The following is an 18,539-nucleotide window of genomic DNA, read 5'->3' as shown; positions in this document are numbered from 1 at the left end:
AATGCATTGCAAAAAATTTGTTTGAGGAGCATTAAATGGTAGAAGCAAAATGAGGCGCCACGTGTACTTATGTTCATAGAAGTATCCTTTTGTATTATATAAAGATAAAGATTTCAGCAACTCCCAAATTTTGACTCCTTATTCGACCAACAATAATTGTCACGATCTCAAGACCATAATCATAGTTTTTTTATTCAATCCATTTGAAATTCAAATATTTGAAATACTGCAATCAAAATAACATTAAATGCAAGGCAATACTAAGGTGCCACGTGTACTATCCCTCATAGGTTTATGCTTTTGTATTATATAAAGATAAAAATTCTTTAACCGAAATTTAAATTCGAGATTTTTAAATGTGTGAGTTTCAGATGACGATTATCTTATTAGCCGGTTAACAACGAATAAATAAAAACTCAAATGATGTATTCACAATTGATAATATCGATATTGTTAAACCCTAAAAAAATATCGATATGGTTAGAATAAAAATTCTTTAACCGAAATTTAAATTCAAGATTTGTAAATGTGTGAGTTTCAGACGAGGTTATCTTATTAGCCGCTTAATAACGAATTAATGATGAATAAAAGGGGCCGGCAAGCAAAATAGAGAAGTCTCTTTGGGATTGGGTTGGTTGATCCCTCTATGGGCCTATCTTCTTCTCCTTCCTCTCCACTCTCAACAATTCAGTTCTTCATTTCTCAGTAACCGTTTTTCACTTTCTCTCTTTCAAAAATTCTCTTATCCATCCCTAAACGATGTCGTCTCACGCGCTGTTTCAAGCAGCGCAAATCCTCCCAATGAACTCATCCATCCCTTCTAAAACCTTATCACCAAAACCCTTCCCTAAACTCCCTCTCCTCCGTAACCGTCACCGCCGTCTTGTTATCCGATCGTGGTCCGCTTCTCCCGCCGATGTCGACAGCGATATTTCCTCCGGTTCCTCGCTGCTTGAACGGTGTTTCGCTGCTCCGGCCGCGCCTCCTTCCGCTTCCGGTAACATTAATCCGGTTATGAAAGGTAAATACGGTGCGTTTGGTGCCGTTACGCTCGAGAAATCGAAGCTTGAAATATCGCAACAGCAAAGTAACAAGTCTGCGCCTGAGGTTTGTCATATTTCTTTCTTTCTTCACTAGAATTAGGGTTTTAAGTTTTAATTTTATTTTTTCAATTTTTGTTATGATTATTTCTTGTTGAATTGAAGAAATGATTGAATACTTGAATTATATTGTTTGTGTTTACGCTACAATTGATTAGTAGAACATGTATTTGATTTTTTTTAATTATTATAATATTTGAATTGATTATTAAACTTCAGTGGCTTAGGAAATTGACGTAGTGATAATACCTATGAAGCACTGGCAAGTCGTTATATTCGTAAAAAATGGTATAGTTGAATGTAATCACATGTAACGGCGACAATAGAGGAAAATTCTGGAGTGAAGGTACTTAATAATTTGTTGAGGATTGGTTTCGAAATTGAATTATCATTGTTAAACGGTATTTCGTTTTTCCTTTCTGCGAAGCACCGATACAGACACCAAACACATATTTACACAGACACGTCGACGACACTGGTAAAAAATTTAAAAATGAATTAATTGTATAATCATATTTGTCGGTGTCGTGTTGGTATCAGAAGTGTAGGTGCTACAAAGGTTTGCTTAATAGTGTATGATACAATACAATCATGTTTTTTTCCAACTTTCCGCCGGTAATAATGAAAAAGTGTGCTTGTACAACACATTATGTGTTTGTATAAATGTGCAAATGTTTGCATGCTTGCATTCGTGTTATGCAAGATGTGTTGTATTGGAAACGTATGAAAACACACATTCAGTTGTGATGGGTTGCTAATTGAGAAGACTGAAGGTGTTTTTGGTGTCTGAAATTGGACTTGATTGAATGTATTTTATGTGAAAATTAATCTGTTTGTTATGGGAGATTACATGTTGGGTTAAACGTGTTGCCTTGGACACGTAAAATGAATCTGTCTGTTATGGGAGATTACGTGTTGAGTTAAACGTGTTGCCTTGGACACGTAAAATTGCGGTTGCTTGCTAATCGTGAAGACTTATGATGTTGGCCGGTTTCGTGACATGAAACAGGAATGAATGTTTTTTTATGCAAATATTAGGTTGTTTGTTTAGGAAATTACTTGTGAAGTATCGATTTGTTTAGGAAATTACTTGTGTGAAGTATCGTGTCCGGATCAACCAGTCTTCACATTAATACGTTTGTTGTTTTGTGCTACTTTTGTTGTCGCGAGAACCACATATAATGCCTTAGGAATTACCTTAATTGAATCATTTGATCACACGCATCATCAATGCCATCGGTAAGAATTATATTGTAGGAAAATATTTGTTAGGCCTACATCGGTGATAATCCTGCATCAGCAATAACGTGTCCTGAATATTTTGATGTATAAAAGTTGTTTCAAGATCGTAATTTATTTATTAATTTAAAATAACAGTTTTCTTTTTTAGAAAAAGGATATATTATAAAGGTTAGCTAACATTAAATATATATATTTTTTAAAAATTAATGTGTTTTTTTTAACTCATTGACTACTTCAGTTTCTTCATGTTTAATAAGCGCCTCCGTTGTATTTTAATATATTTTGTCAAAGAAACTTGGCTGTTTTTTGATTTTCCTTCTTTTGTTAGTGTCCTGCCCCCGCTACCTACTTTGCACAACATCACTACAATTTATAATCTGGGCCATGCATGGCAGTTTGCGGTTCGTTTTTGTGCTAGTTTGTTTTGTTGTCGAAGATATGTTCAGAAATGGGCCACAACTGTGAGCTGAGCTCCTATTTTGTTACTTCTGGTTGCGGTGCCTTATTTCGGTGAAGGGGTAGGGGGGGGGGGGGGGGGGGGGGGGGGGGAGGCCAATTTTTGCAATGCAGATAAAATAAGTGAAGGTGAGGAAGTCCCTGTTAGGCTTTTCACTGCTATATAAATTAAAGAACATCAAGTGGGAGGGGGAGAGGAAAGAGGGAGGTCCTAGAGAATGAGAAAGAGGAAGGAATATCCCCTGAACCACAGGACCTTTAAAGAGGGGAAGGGGAGGATGTTTATACTTTGTTTCTCTGGGACCTTTGGCACCAGAGGTAAAAAACTGAAATACTTAATTAGTGAAATGATTTCTGGGAAGCATTTCTTTGAAGCATTCCCACTTATTGGGAAGGAAAAATATCTGACAATAATGCATGCTAATATAAAAATAAAGCGGAAGTGATATCAAAATTGACAAATGTATTAATTCAAAGTAGTATCGAAATTTTCAGTTGTGCAAGAAATTATACTAGAAGCACAGCAATAAAAATATCAAAATGTATTATGAATCCAAATGGTGTATCAACCTCGTACAGATTTAATCAAATACCATACTGTATGCAACACACCTGTGGCTACTCATACCATTGGAGTCTTTGTTAATTCTTTTTATGTTTTTTTTATTTGGTAGTTTGTATATATGAATTCCTTTTTATGCTTTATTGACAGCTAGCCACTGGGGGAGGTGGTGGAGATATTGGAAAGATAATCAGTTATGGTGGTGGTGATGGAGGTGATGATAATGGTGATGACGACGACTACTTTGATGACTTTGATGATGGTGATGAGGGAGATGAAGGTGGCCTGTTTAGAAGACGCATACTTCTTCAAGAGGTTAGACATCTCATTTATGTTATTAAATTGCAGGTTTAATTTCCTATGTGAAATAGACGCTGCTATATTATCTTTTTTTTGCTTTTATTTGACGTCTCCTGAAGGAATGACCGCCATTTTGTCCTTGTGTTGTGGCAGCTATTTGACCGTAAATTTGTGGATGCTGTGTTGAATGAATGGCAAAGGACTATCATGGATTTGCCCGCTGGATTTCGGCAAGCTTATGAAATGGTACAATACTTTACAGTTTATGCTTGTTTAGGTTGTAAAGCATTTGGCCGCGTACTAACTAAAATTATGATTTTAGGGCTTGGTTAGCTCAGCCCAAATGGTGAAATTCTTAGCAATGAATGCCAGGCCAACTGCCAGTAGGCTTATTTCCAGAAAACTACCGCAAGGACTATCAAGATCTTTCATTGGCAGGTAATCTCAATTATGTTTCGGTTGACTTCAAATATTTCATTAAGATATAAGAAAATTTGGCAATCTGATATCTCAAACTTTAACCCCATGTCCTTGCTTCTGAATCATGAATTTTCCAATTTTTGTTCAAATACCTTTCTATAGTAGAAGCTACAGAAGAGAGGACCATTGTCCCCCGAGGAAAATCTTAATGAGAGAAGCCATAGTTCTCATCTATGTTTTATCCTGAAAGTATAACAGGGCTATATATTTTGCTTTCATGGTTACTTTAATATGATTCGTCAAACTGACTTCCTGTGAACATTGAATAGATGTCCTCTCATGTCTGATAAGACTTGATAATTTAGTTTGTCATCAAATCTTGAATATGATGGAGATTGATGAATATTCCTTTTGGAGTGTATTGTTGTATTTAGTACTATTTTCTCATGTATAAAATTATTTTGAACAGGATGCTTGCAGACCCTGCTTTCATGTATAGGTTTCTATTAGAGCAAGTTGCTACGGTAGGCTGCTCTGTGTGGTGGGAGTTTACAAATCGGAAAGATAGGTGTGTTGTCTATTTTGAAAAGATATGGAAGTTTATTGGGGTTTGTCATTGATAAATTGAATAATTGTTAACTTTATTTTGATTTTAGGATTAAGCAAGAGTGGGATCTTGCACTTATCAACGTCCTCACTGCAGCAGCATGCAATGCCGTTGTTGTTTGGTCCCTTGCTCCTTGTCGATCATATGGAAACACATTTCAATTTGATTTACAAAATACACTGCAGAAGCTTCCAAACAACATATTTGAAATGAGCTATCCTCTTAGGGAATTTGACCTGCAAAAGAGAGTTCAATGCTTTTTGTTCAAGGCTGCTGAGTTGTGCATGGTTGGTTTAAGCGCGGGTGCAGTACAGGGTGCATTGTCAAACACTTTGGCTAAGAAAAAGGAAGGAAGGTGTGCAGGGTCGAAACCCAGCTTATGTTCAATAGCATTCAAGCATTGAATTTAATAGATCTAGAGTGTTACTTGTGTTGGTCAAACTATGACTGCTACATTCTAATTTTATTTTGAACATGCCATGCATGAATTGTATGCAGATTATCTGTAACCGTTCCAACTGTGAGCAGTAATGCACTTGGCTATGGTGCTTTTCTTGGAATCTATGCTAACCTGAGATATCAACTGCTATGTGGATTTGATAGAGGAATGGTTCGTCAGTTTGATGTTATTGGAGTTGCATTGTTCTTCAGCACAGCATTCAGGTATGCTTTTTCCTCCTACTAAATAAGTTGGGCATTTATGACAGTATTTGCTTTACTATAATGTGTACCCTTTATCCTGTTGAAAGGAAACAATACTTATTGGCAAAAAAAAAAAAAAAATCTTACAATGATTTTGCTTCATTTGACTTCTTCAAACACAAATTTGAATTCTTTTACCACTCCATTTAGAAAATGTTATCAATAGTTTTGTATGTATTGGAATAAACTATTGTTGAATTTTGATGTGGTATGTATTGAGGGTTTATTTGAAATGTCCTACAGGGTGTTAAACGTTCAACTGGGAGAGACTTCCAAACGTGCCTGGCTTGGAGTTGAGGCAGATCCACTAGCTCAGTCAGATGAACTCTTGAAAGTTTACAACAGGACTTCTGAAAATGTAGAACAACCATCATCCTCAAAATGGTTTATATCAAAGAATGCAGTTGTTTCTGGGCTTGGTCTCTTGGGCATCAAACAAGGGAATGCAGATGTGTCTGGTGCAGAATCTTCAGCTCCCAAAGCTCGTCGAAAAAGGATTGTACGGAAAAAGGTTGCTGCAGGATCGGCCTAGATTCTTCGGATGTAAACATAGTCATTGTCAAATTTTTTTGATTACTGGAGTACGTTTGATACTGCTGTATTGTCCTTGGTGGTTTCTGGCTGCTGCTCTAGGAGGGGTTGACTAGCGACCCAAATTTTTTCCGTCCCCATCACCTACAATATTATTACTGAATTTTTTCAGGGATTCATGTATCGTCCCATTTATGTTTTTTTTTCTTTTTCTGTATTATATATTTTGAATTTGAATATCTTTTAAATAAAGTAGAGCAAGCTTTTCTTCGTCACAAATATTTATAAATAATGATTTAAGAAATTTAATTCTTTAAACAACATTAAATTCTAGAATTTGTCAAGAATTGACGAATAGTAATTATAGTTGTTTTTTTTTTTTTGAAGGAAGTAATTATAGTAGTTGTGCTCCCCAACATTATAACATGATGATATATCGGATGAATGTATTTCTGCAGTATGATTTTTAAGCTAAAATTTTAAGTGAAGTGTGTAATAACTAGTTATATGATATTCCAAAAAAAAAAAAAAAAACCAGTTTATGATGCCTTTTTTTTAATGATAGTTATCCTTTCTGAGATCGTTAACATGTGTGACTGCTAGTATATACCAATAGTATAACTTTGCACTTTGGTTTTGCTTAAAAATAACATTTGCACTTTTGAATTCGTTTGCATAATAAATTATTGAAAAGCGGTTTTTGGATTTTCGATTGAGTGTATTTGATTTTCAACGATCTCAAACTGATGCAATAACTTTCAAATTAAATTAATGATCAAAATTAAGGATGTAATAAGTTTTGTAATTAGGATCTTTGATCCAATAAGCGCTTTAAGATATATCCACTGTTTAAGTTCTTTGAACCTGCTACATGGTGTGATATATATGAGGGTTGGAATGTCTTTGGATTGACTGACTTCAGAAATTGAACTCGAGTTCGTTTTTTTGGAGAGAGCCATGTTGCAAACTCTACCAATATTAGTGACCTTTATTTTGATGTTATGTTTTTTTTGATGTGATTAGATACCATCTGCATGTAACTGAAAATATTAATTAATTTTTTATATTGGATAGAACTGTAATCAGTGACAAAACTCTTTTTCAAGAGATTTAACATTGTGGTATTTCTAACAATGAGTTAGAACCTGAAACCTTAAGTTAAGTTAGAAGATATCTCTAATAGTCTCATTAAAATGTTCTTGGAATTTTTTTTTCCAAAGTACTATATCAATATAAATAAATAAAGTTTCTCACCAAAAGTAATATAAATAAATGAAGTAAATTGAGAGTTTTGTAAAAAAAGAAAAAAAGAAGACCATCAGTCGATATTTGAGAAAATAGTAGCAGCAGCAGCTTGAAACCTTTCTCTGCGCCGCTTCACCGTCCGCTCCAATCCAATGGCGAAAAACAGGAACAAAAACAAGAAGAACAAAAACGGTGCCGTTTCGATGGACATAACCGACACCATCGTTTCCGAAGCACCTCAAGGTATATTCGCTTTTCAATTAACAACTAAAATTTCAATTTTTTTACTTTTATTTCTCTGCTTCTAATCTTATAGTGAACTCTTGTTTTGTTTTGTTTTAATTTTCCTTTTTTTTTTTTTTTGTGGTTTAAGATTTTGAGACTTTTGTTTATTTGCAGCAATGGATACATCAGAATCAGGAGCTAAAATCAAGGTTGCTGGTGGTGCTACCATTTTGTAAGTTTTCTTTATTGCCCTTATATTTTTAGCCTTCGTCGCGATGCTTGATAATGATATTGTAGAGAATCACAAGTTAAATGGGGTTTAACGCGGTTGTGAGCTTGTTTTAAAACCCTAGTTTTTTAATGCTTTGGTTGATGGAACAGAATGATACCAACATTTTCTCAAATCGTTGCAATTCAGGCCTTGTTTGGATAAACAAATTAATTTGCAGCTTCTACCATATGAGTGGTTATGAATAAGCTATTTCTATTAACAATCTCACATGTGAATATGCTGGTAGGTAAGCTCAAATACGTTAATAATAGTTAATTCAGACATACCCTTAATCCAATAAGTTTGATTTGGTGCAACATAATTACCGTCCAGTTACTCAACTGATTATTGGATGTTGTTGTTGAATTGGGCATTGTCATCATGATGCCATATCTCCTCATATTCTAAGTTGGTATTTTAGAGTCGATGTAGTGAAGTTAGATCATGAGTCATCATTCTTTGTCGAACGGTTGAGATCACTTAACTGTGTGATATAGGAAATCTGGGCCCTCTTCCCTCCTATAATTGCGTTCAACTGTACACACGTTACTGCCATTTCTTCATTGTAGCAATGGCAATGTAGTTTTTTTTGCATGGACAAAACAACTGTATCTTCAATCACATTTACTTTTGCACTGGATGTTAGGTTCTAGACTTGGTTTTGATTACTTGATCTGTTGAGTTCTTGAAGAAGGGTATTCTTTAAAGCATGCACTTGGTGCACTGCAAGATGTGGTTTGTTAGTAATAGTAGTTGCCTTGTATTTTGGGTTTGCTTTGAACTTTATAAATACAAATTCGATGTAGTATTATAATTTTTTAAAGAAGGCGGTGAATATATCCTACGCACATATATGTTTTAAACATATTTTTTGTATTAAACAAACTCTTATGAGTCAAGTCTATAGACATTTAATGAGTCAAGTTTTATGAGACCCAGCAGAGCAGAAAACATTATCTTTCCATCACTAAATTGCCTGTGTAATTAGAATACGAACAATTCACTAATGGACAATGTTACCAATGCTGATCAATTTTGTAAGTGCAATATTTTGTTTAACAAAAATTTATATACTTCAGTTCAGTTCGCATAGTTGATGGATTGTGTACAATGCTTTTTCTGCATTGTCCCTCATTTTGATGACACTTTTTTTTTTTTTTTTGAATACACTTGCTTTGTTTTGCTCTTCTGTTTTGTCATGGGCATGCCTATGAGTTATATGTTAACTGTTAGTTGTTGCCAATGTCCTCAATTATAACATGCGCTGGATCTGAAGTCCATCAGAATTTTTGCCTTGAATGATTGTTTGATAGAACAAGGCAACCCGATATCAATCGAGTCTATGATAGGAGAAAGCCAAATAGAGAGTTAAATAGGGGAAGTTATTTGTCATAACTGTCGATATTTATAACTGACAATAGTTAGCTAGGAAGAGTAGATGGATGGGAGTCTATCAATAGGAAAATTTGGTAGAGAGAAAATTTTGCATAATAATAGTTGTATGGGATATTTGTTATCAGGTTCCTCGAACCTCCTGTGAATTGTTCATCAGTTTTCAATAAATATTCTATACTTTCGCAGAGGAGATTTCCCTTCTGTAATATACTTCGTGAGTTCTAATGTGATTCAAGTTCCATCATTGTTTAAAACTTTATGGTGCGTCCAATATGTCGTGGAGTAAACACATATTACCTGCTTCCTGATTTCCATCTACTTGCAAAACATAATAATGCTCAAGTTCTTCTCATCTCGCACATTTAAAAGTTACTGTATGATAGTATTGCATTCTTACTGCATTTTCAAATGCATGCTTTTGCTCTGAAACAGGAAGGTGAAGCAGAATGGAAGGCCCATGAAGAGATCAAAAAGTGTTCGAAAGATGAAGAAAATAGCAAAAGCTATATCCGCAAATGAGAAGTCTGCCGCGAAAGTTTCCAAGTCTGAAAACAAAAAAAGTAGAGTTCAATCTGCGAAAACACTCTACGAATAAATAACTTGCTGGATGGCTCATATCACCACTCATTAAATTTTGATACTTTATATTGCAAGCACTGAATATAAGCCTTTGTAATTTAGTTTAGACGAATTCAGTTATTTGTTTAGGCCAAGTGTTATTTAAGATTGAAGCTCCTTATTTTTGTTGCATCTTTATCATTATGATAGTGTTTTGAAGTTTGTTCATTATTTTCTCATTGAAAATGAAAAACCACAGCTCTGTTTTAGGTTTACCACCGAATCATGGCTACGCATATTCTTACATATAATCAATTATTTCTAAAGCATCCCATTTTTAAGGAAAACTTAGATTCAATAATGGTTGTTTAAACAATAATGATGATAACAGATTGTTTTAAACAATAATGTTGATAAGTTGCATGGATAATCTTTTTTTTTTTTTTTTTGAAAGGAGTTGCATGGATAATCTTGTCCTTTAATAAAAGGGAAATGTTATATTGGATTGAATCTGACCCATGTACAACCCTACTCCCTCGTCATGTTAAGAGCTATACTTTTGTCCTTAAAATAAATGATTATTATGACGTTTAAATTAGATGCAAGACCTATGTGTAAGACAAAAGAAAGACGTAAAAGCTCATAAAAGAAAGATGTAAAAGCTAAATTGATTGTGAGTCTATGTAAATATCGATTAAATCTCTAAAAAAATCAATTTAAATCTCTAAAAATATCTCTTTAAATCACATTACATTAAATATTGATTTTTATGATAGTAAACAAACAAAAATAGATTCAGATTTTTTAAAAATCTCGAAAAAAAATCCAGATTATTTTAACTATCTATTTTTTTTTTTCAAGTTAAAACAAACATACTCATAATTTGACCAATATAATAAGATATTAGATTTAAAGAATAAGATAATAATACATTCATTAATATTCGATTTCTTTGGCATTGCAATTTTTTTTTAAATCTCTATTATTAGGTTTAGATTGGGTTGAGTGAGTATTAAATTAACGAAATTTGACATTCAATTCAAAGCAATTATATTTAGTAAAAGAGAGTATAGTCATTCATGCAAATATCATGCGAAACACACCCCCTTTGCAAAAGGAAAAGTGACCGTTGTAATGACCAACCACTAAATTCTAAACATCACAAACAATTTAAACAAAACCATATCATAAACACTTTACTATTTTTACCTACAAGAAAATAGTTAGTTCTAGTTAGCTCTAATTCCCGCATCATTTATTTTGCATTCAAAGACCAAGCATAAATAGTAACAAGTTATAAGCAATTGAAAAAGTTGCATTAGCAACCAAATCACTCTATTAACATCATAAAGAACAAAAAAATCCAGTTGAAGAAAATTGGATAATTTTCCCCAAAAAATAACAAAAACCTTTATATATTTCTTTTTTTTTTTTTTTGGTCTCAAACCAATTACATCATAACAAAAATAAAAACAAACCCTCATCTCCAATCTCCATTGAATTTCCCATTTCCCCATAAAAAAATCAAACCGTTGGATTAATCTGCCAAATCAGCAAGATATGACCGTTGGACTAATCTGCCACGTCAGCAAGTTCTACCACCGTTCACCATCTCCCGATACTGTCTCAACGATTCTTGTCTCTGCAACCTCATCTCCGCGTTGAACTTGTTAATAAACGCTTCAACTCGCCGATTCAACTCGTCCTGACTCAGCGACGGTTCTTTCCTCACCGGAGAAACACTCTTCTCCATACCGGAAAACGTATCGGATTTCTTCATCACCGGACCACTTCCTCCACCGGCACCGCCGTTCAAATCAGCTAACGGCACTCCGTTACGACGCGGCTGTGATTCAAACGTCTCCGATTTTTTCAAATGCCTGTTTAACGGCATCGCTCTTCCTTCCGTTATCGTTTTCCATGTACTCTCCAATGTTTCTTGCTTCTTCGTCTTCGCCACTCTCAACGCATTCACCTTTCCTCCTATAGTAACAAATCAATTTCAGTTTTCTTTTTCCTTATCAATAATAATAATTATTTTCAATTTCAAATTTCAAAAATTAGAAACAAAAAAACGATTACAAAACCAGAGAGAGACGGTGACAGTACCTTCTGGACTTGATCTAACGGTTTTCCGGTGACTAGACCTAGCTGAAATCGGAGGCTTCTCATTCTCATCGTTAAACGCGAACTGCAACGGTACATTCTTCTGCAAAATGGAACCGTGAACAGAGTCCTCAACTCCGTTAACCGTTGTTTTCACCGGAGGAATCTCATCGGCGACGTAAGCAACAGAATCGTTAGATTCGTTACTTACTGCAACTGTTTCATCGGTTTTCAGTTCATAACGGTATCCTTCAGAAGCTTCTGGAACGACGAAGCTGTTGTAGTTCGTTAGAGTTGCGGTTTCAGAGATCTGGAGTGTCTCCGGCACAGGGATCTGAACAGGAACATGAACAGGAGAAGATGTAGCGTCAAAAGGAAGGTGCTCCGGCGGGGAATGGTGGTGATGATTGTGGAATTTGGAGGTGATGACGATGGTGAGGATGATGAGGTTGAGAAGGAGATAAAGGTAAGGAGGAGTGAAGCAAGAGAGGATGAAGTTCCATATGGTTGGAGCTTCATTGAGGATGAAATGTGAAACCATTGGAACTGTGAGTTTCAGCGCCATTGCTGTTGATAGAATTGCAGTGGAGATTAGAACTGTTTTCAGAGATAGAGAATTCATTTTCATAATTTTTTTTTTTGGGGTTTTTGTTTTTGTTGTGATATTATGGTTCTAACGGGAACTTACCTTGTTCCTGTGAGTGTGAGTGGGGAGTTAGAAGGTTTGTGAGAGAAGGATGAGAGGGTATTTATAATGTGTGTGTGATGAGAAATGTTGACCGTTTGATGAAGCGTATAAAGGAAAAATTAGGGAGAAAGAGTTGGAAAAATTTATGGCCACTTTGGTACAAAAATAAAGTTTCTTTTTAATTCCTGAAAAGAAGTAAAGTCTCGTTATCATGCTTTAATTTTGTTAATTTTATGATTATGAACAATGCTATAGTGAAATTAAAATGGTGTGGCTTTATGACGCGGGTCTCTTTTAATTTAACCAAAATCTTGAGTTGGAAAAAAGAAATCAAAGTCTTGAGTTTAAATTTAGTCTTGAGCATGCAATATTGTTAAAACTTTAATGAAAAATTTATTGTTTATTTAGGTCTCACAAGACTCAAAAGAATTTGTCTCTACACTTATGCGCGAAGGATATGGTTTATAAAAAAAAAAATGTGGGATTGATTAATTTGGTAATGCAAATTAGGATTGGAGTTTGATTATTAGTGTACTAATTTGAAGTCGGTAGTGAATGGAGGGTTAATTAAATTGATCAGTGTTAGTGTTTTGTTTTGCTTAGCTTGTGAGCTAAGTTATTTTAAATGGAGAAAATTGTAATGAGACGTGACAATAAAAGACACTAATGCTATCGAACGCAGCAAAATCAAATCAATATCAACATCATCACGCTTTCTATTAATAGTACTACTATACTATGCTATGCTATCTCTAATTCTCTATCCATACTCAAATTTTTTATTATTAATTCTCTTGATGAATCGATTAAATCTTGTATTCTATGGAGAGACACATGTTAGTTCCAGATGTTTCATAGCTTTCTTGTTATCTTTTTCTCTGAGTTTATTAATTAATTGATAATTGGTGCAGTAATAAAGGGATTAATGTTGATTAAGTAATGAGGATTTCCGTTGGAGGAGAGTTGGTTGGTGTAAGTGGCATTAAGTTAATATGGGAAAGGGTAAGTAACGGCCAAAGAATATGACCGTTGAAGATGGAGCGGTAGCAAAGTAATATGGATACCATTGCAACTCTTGCGGGCCTGACTTTTAATATGGTCCACTCATGATAAGCCCACCGCACCGACCAATTGAATTGAATGAAAGAGAAGGCATTTTGACCAATGTCAAGTCCCTCTCTTCATCTTTATCCCTATCATCAATACACTTAATTAGTGTTGCAAATGATAGATGATAATCGAATATTGTTCAAAGATTATACTTTTTTCTATATATTGTTCAAAAATTTGGGGAAACACCGAGATCGACAATGAACTAAACGTCAAAAGCTCGTAAGGGACTTTGTCATCATCGTCTCTTTATCCTAAATTTTAAAACATTACATCTATGAGTCGTTTTTCTTATATATACAATATTTTCTTCATTCTTAGTTGATATGTGACTAACCAATCATATTTGACTTCAAAATAATCATCAACCATATCACTAGCATGATCCACACTAAGATCCCGCTCTCCCATTAATTCAAACCATGACACTCTGATACCATTTGTTGGTGGCAATAAGCTAAACGTTCATGATCTCTAATCAAATTTCACACCACATCTTCACCCAAAATCTTAAGACAATGGACATATGAGTCACCTTTGTTATATATTCAATTTTTTTTCACTTATAAGAGATGTTGTACTTAACCACTCACACTTAAGTTCCAAATCATATATAGTTGGGTTGTCTTGGGTAGAAAGTGACGTATCTGCACTCGAATTTTGCTTAAAAAGAAAAAAAAAAACTCATTTTATGTATTATTTTCACAATATCAACAAATAGTGTCATTAATTATTTTGACTGATTGAAAAAATATAAAAACGACCAACAGAGGTTGGATCTAGTTGAAGGGACTAGACGCTCACAATGCGGCGAAATAATTGAGTTTTGGCTTAAAGATACCCACATAATACCTGACATGCTTCAAATAAAATTATTTTTGATGAAAAGAATCTACTGGAAAACAAGAGGAAAAAAATGACATATAAATTACTTTTCTTATAAAATTATAAGATGATATACCAAATTATTTAAAAAATCTGAGTACTATTTAAAAATTCACAATATTAAATAATTTTTCGATTTAATTTTCTTTATTTATTAATTAATGGTTTCATCAACAAAACTCTTCAAAGATTTTTTTTTTTTTTATAGATAAAACTTAGTTTTTAGTTGTTTTAGTGCGTGTATATTATTTAGCCAGGACATAAACACTGATCTTTAATAACTCTTCAATATCTTTAACCATAAATTAAATAGAGTTGAACTATCAAATGATCTATCTAGTTATGCTACTATATACATTATCCTTCACCAAGTTAATTCGAACATGTATCTTTGAAAACTTTCTATTTCTTTAACCCTTAACTCAAATCAGTCGAACTATGTACAATTTTTCCATATGATTTCATTACTTTTTTCTATTGAAAAAAATTTACTTGTGAAAATAATGTGGAGATCTTAACCGTTGATCTCCACAAATTTTCTCAATGTTTTTTTTCTTTTCAAGTGGAGATAATCATGATCTATTTCTTTATACAACCTAAAGAGCTAATTTCGTGCTATGCAAGTTAAATATATAATCCTTTTCCTTTGTCCATTAATATAATATATATCACATTGAGGTTACTCTGATGAGTAACATTAGTAGTATTTTTTCCTATGAATATTATTAAAACACGTGCAAACATTTATCAAGTTAATTGAGATGATAACTTTGTTGAACATCAAAATATATATGCTTCTTTTGCATTAACATTGATAAAATATATTGCATGTTTATTATAAGGTGAACAGTTTAAGTTCCTTCTAGCTAGTCTACCCGTATGTATCAATTAAGTTTTTTAAACACGTAAAGTTATGTCGACGAAAGCCATTCCTAATCTAATCCCTTGCATTGAAAAAATATAAGCAGGGTGATAAGGGACACTGACATGCATGTGTGACACTATAGTTTACACGGTCAAAAGCGATAGCGTATAATGAATGGTTAATAATAATCTTCCCCAAACGCCTACCATAGACAAATTACACTTGGGCCCACTGGATTTCCTGTTTCACTTACCAAAACAAGACATTATTATCAATTTGATCGAATGCGACACATGCACACTTTCATATATGTGGTTGCATTTGATTTGAGAGTTGTGTCATACCATCAAGCAAGCACCACGACCATAGGAGTTGATGATAGTTGTAAAATTTATCTCTTATAGTATATTTTTGTTTCTTTATAATGATTTTATCTCTTGTATTGCACCAAAGTCAGATATCGTTATCGTATTGATTTGGCGAATGGAAATGTGAACGAGGAAGATATATTATATCAACAAATTAATTAATGCAAAGACGAACGGGCTCGCAAAAAACAATTCATGCAAAGCATGTTTTTTCAATGCAATTAGGAGGAAACTAGACATCATAATCCACAATGCATCGAGAATCCAACCCCTTGCACTTGTGACTTTGTTTCTTTGCAACAAACTCGATTGGTACATGCCGACCTGACAAAGAGCTAATGTCTATGCCTTAATATGTTTGAGACTCGGCGGACTGATATGGACGACTATACCACATGGCCTCTAATAGGTTCGGTGGACTGATATGGACGACTATACCACATGGCCTCTAATATTTTGGTTTGACCAGTCAAGTCATACTCAACACTAATTTAACCATTCAAGTCATGTCTACCTCACTCAACCAATCATCTTATACTCATCAACACCAGTTAGACAATTCATGTCATGACTAACTCACTTTAATCAGCTAGGTCCTACTTAGCATTAGTTTGACCATTGAGATCTTGCCTAACTCACCTCAACCAATCAGGTCCTAACTTGACCATTCATGTCATGCCCAGTTCACCTCAATCAACCAAGCCCTGCTCAACACTTGCATGACCATTCGGTTCAAGCCTAACTCGACTTAACCATGTCAATCTCACCCTTGACTCGGCAATGCAATTCAACTTGTTGTGTACTCCTTGTCAAGTGCTTCATGATTTACCATGTGTCCTATGAGAACAACCAAGTCTTTGAAGTGCATCTTAGCTCCATGCGTCAAGGAAGAACAAGTTGCATTGAAGAAGGACATCCAGTTTCACACGTTGTCGTACATATGAGGAAGGAGAGACTCTGAGAAACAACCTAGTGGGCATGAATGACAATGAGTGACTTATTCGGTCAGGAAGTGAAAACTATATATAAAAGAAGACACTTAGGAGGAAACTCCAACATGTTTATGCAAGATTAAATAGTTTATTTTTATGTTAGTTTATTGGCTTATATTTTATTCTTAGATATATTAGCTAAATTTTTGTTATATTTTTTTTTCGCCAACCTTCCGGCTCCTAGAGAAAGAGACCTTGGTAACCCAGAGTTTAACCGTGAAATAAGGTTAGTCTAGTTAAGAATTGTTCCACTCAAGAATGAACTCGGATCTTTCAAACAATTCATCATTGTGAAGTTCATCAACCACTTAAACTCAATTGCTTGGTTAATTTTTTGTTATATTTTGTTCTAAGGTATTTCTTTACATTCCTTGTGTTATTTACATTATTTTAAAACTTGACATGAAAATCAAAGGTAAGGAAAAAAATAGCACATTTTCTAAAGAACGACGTAAAGAAAACTCAAGTCGAATTTATTTGCAGTTATATGAAATAGCACCTGTGACATGTCCCTCCATGTATGACCAAATCATAATTATAAAAGTACGTGATGAACGCTTTTGGTCAAGTTTTTAATAATGTGAGATGCATATTAGTATTTTTTTTTTTGACCGAAGATGCATATTAGTATTAATCGCATTATTTTTTATATTTATGTTAGACGTCACAAAATTAAAATATTATTTTGTCAAAAATAAAAAAATTAAAATATTATTATTACTAAAACCTGATTAATTAAATACAAAGCGATATGTTTTGCTACTTGCTAGATTAATATTTCATTTTGTTAGTATCATCAAAGTCGCAGGAATATGCATGGAGTGGATTACTTACGTACTGTACTGGTCTTATTTTGTTAGTGAGTGATAAAAATATGATCAAGAAGTTTGGTAAATTTGCGTCATGATGTAAAGATGGATCTAGGAGTATTACTTATGCTATATTTAGTCAATAGTATGGCACCGTCAAATGATTAGATACGTGACACGTTATAACATATATATGAGAATGGAGAATGAGAAAATCAATTTCTCCTTGTACCATTTTAAAGTGTAATTTTCATTACTCTTTTTTTCTTCCAGTGGTCTGGGGAGGAATATCATGGACGTAATGCATCAAACCTATTTAGCAAGGTATTGAACTAGGCCTGGACTAATAATAAGAGCATCGTAAATTGCTATTACATGCTATGATTAGAATTTTACATCATGGATATAGTTGATATTATCAACTGTATGAATCAAATCATACACCAGCCGTAAGGATATGAAAGTCATTATAGATTATTTTTCTCAATAATGCAAGTAGAACTTTCTCGAACACACCATAAGAAAGAGACAACAAAAATTAATTTTAATGTTAGCATAAGTAATAAGTGACCTGTTCTCACTACATTGAATCTTATTTATAAGATCTCCGATAAAAAAAGTTGAGTTACTATCACTTGTTAATTTTAAATGGCTTAAGACATATATACCCTTGATGTTTCACATGTTGATTTCCTCCCCATTTGGCTTATGAATAAGATCATTTATTCTCCGACTTCACATATAAATAGAGGACATTATAATCTCTTCATTTAATAGCTAATTTATACATGACACTATTTCATTTCGTTAAAAAATATTGACCAAGACATCTATATGTCAATTGATAATGCAATTCCAACGCACAAGCTACGTTTATGAGCAATTACCGTGATTTAGTGCAATTGAGTAACTTCTTAAGAAACACACACTTAAGAACACAGAAAAATCATATACATTAATATCAAGTTTCCATTTCCAAGTCTTAAGCACATACTTATCATATTAGAATAGAATTTAAGAATTTAAGCACAGAATAGAATTTAAGCACAAAATTACTATATAAGAATGAAATTTAGTATATGGTAAGCTGAGAGACCAAACA

The 18,539-nt window shown here is 33.8% G+C and overlaps 3 protein-coding genes across 3 annotated transcripts; 2 read left to right on the top strand and 1 right to left on the bottom strand.

Moving 5' to 3' along the window:
* Positions 1-616: 616 nt before the first annotated feature.
* Positions 617-6,193, top strand: LOC146949857 (plant/protein, putative (DUF3411)). Its single transcript, XM_085745881.1, has 8 exons — positions 617-1,107; positions 3,511-3,675; positions 3,814-3,906; positions 3,983-4,098; positions 4,550-4,648; positions 4,737-5,042; positions 5,186-5,350; positions 5,633-6,193. The coding sequence occupies exons 1-8, from the start codon at positions 760-762 to the stop codon at positions 5,919-5,921; spliced, it is 1,581 nt and encodes a 526-aa protein (XP_085602007.1). The 5' UTR covers positions 617-759; the 3' UTR covers positions 5,922-6,193.
* Positions 6,194-7,189: 996 nt separating this feature from the next.
* Positions 7,190-9,889, top strand: LOC146949856 (uncharacterized). Its single transcript, XM_085745880.1, has 3 exons — positions 7,190-7,408; positions 7,565-7,622; positions 9,489-9,889. Exons 1-3 carry the CDS (start codon positions 7,318-7,320, stop codon positions 9,649-9,651), a joined length of 312 nt encoding a protein of 103 aa, XP_085602006.1. The 5' UTR covers positions 7,190-7,317; the 3' UTR covers positions 9,652-9,889.
* Positions 9,890-10,999: 1,110 nt separating this feature from the next.
* Positions 11,000-12,437, bottom strand: LOC146949855 (uncharacterized). The gene is made up of 2 exons (XM_085745870.1): positions 11,724-12,437; positions 11,000-11,597 (listed from the first exon to the last, which is right to left on the bottom strand). The coding sequence occupies exons 1-2, from the start codon at positions 12,346-12,348 to the stop codon at positions 11,200-11,202; spliced, it is 1,023 nt and encodes a 340-aa protein (XP_085601996.1). The 5' UTR covers positions 12,349-12,437; the 3' UTR covers positions 11,000-11,199.
* Positions 12,438-18,539: the final 6,102 nt, after the last annotated feature.

The sequence above is a fragment of the Medicago sativa genome, chromosome 2 (genome assembly GCF_051527215.1).
Source record: "Medicago sativa cultivar Bolivia chromosome 2, Bolivia_mono, whole genome shotgun sequence".
Classification (NCBI taxonomy): Eukaryota; Viridiplantae; Streptophyta; class Magnoliopsida; order Fabales; family Fabaceae; genus Medicago; species Medicago sativa.
This window is presented reverse-complemented; position numbering and strand designations above follow the sequence as displayed.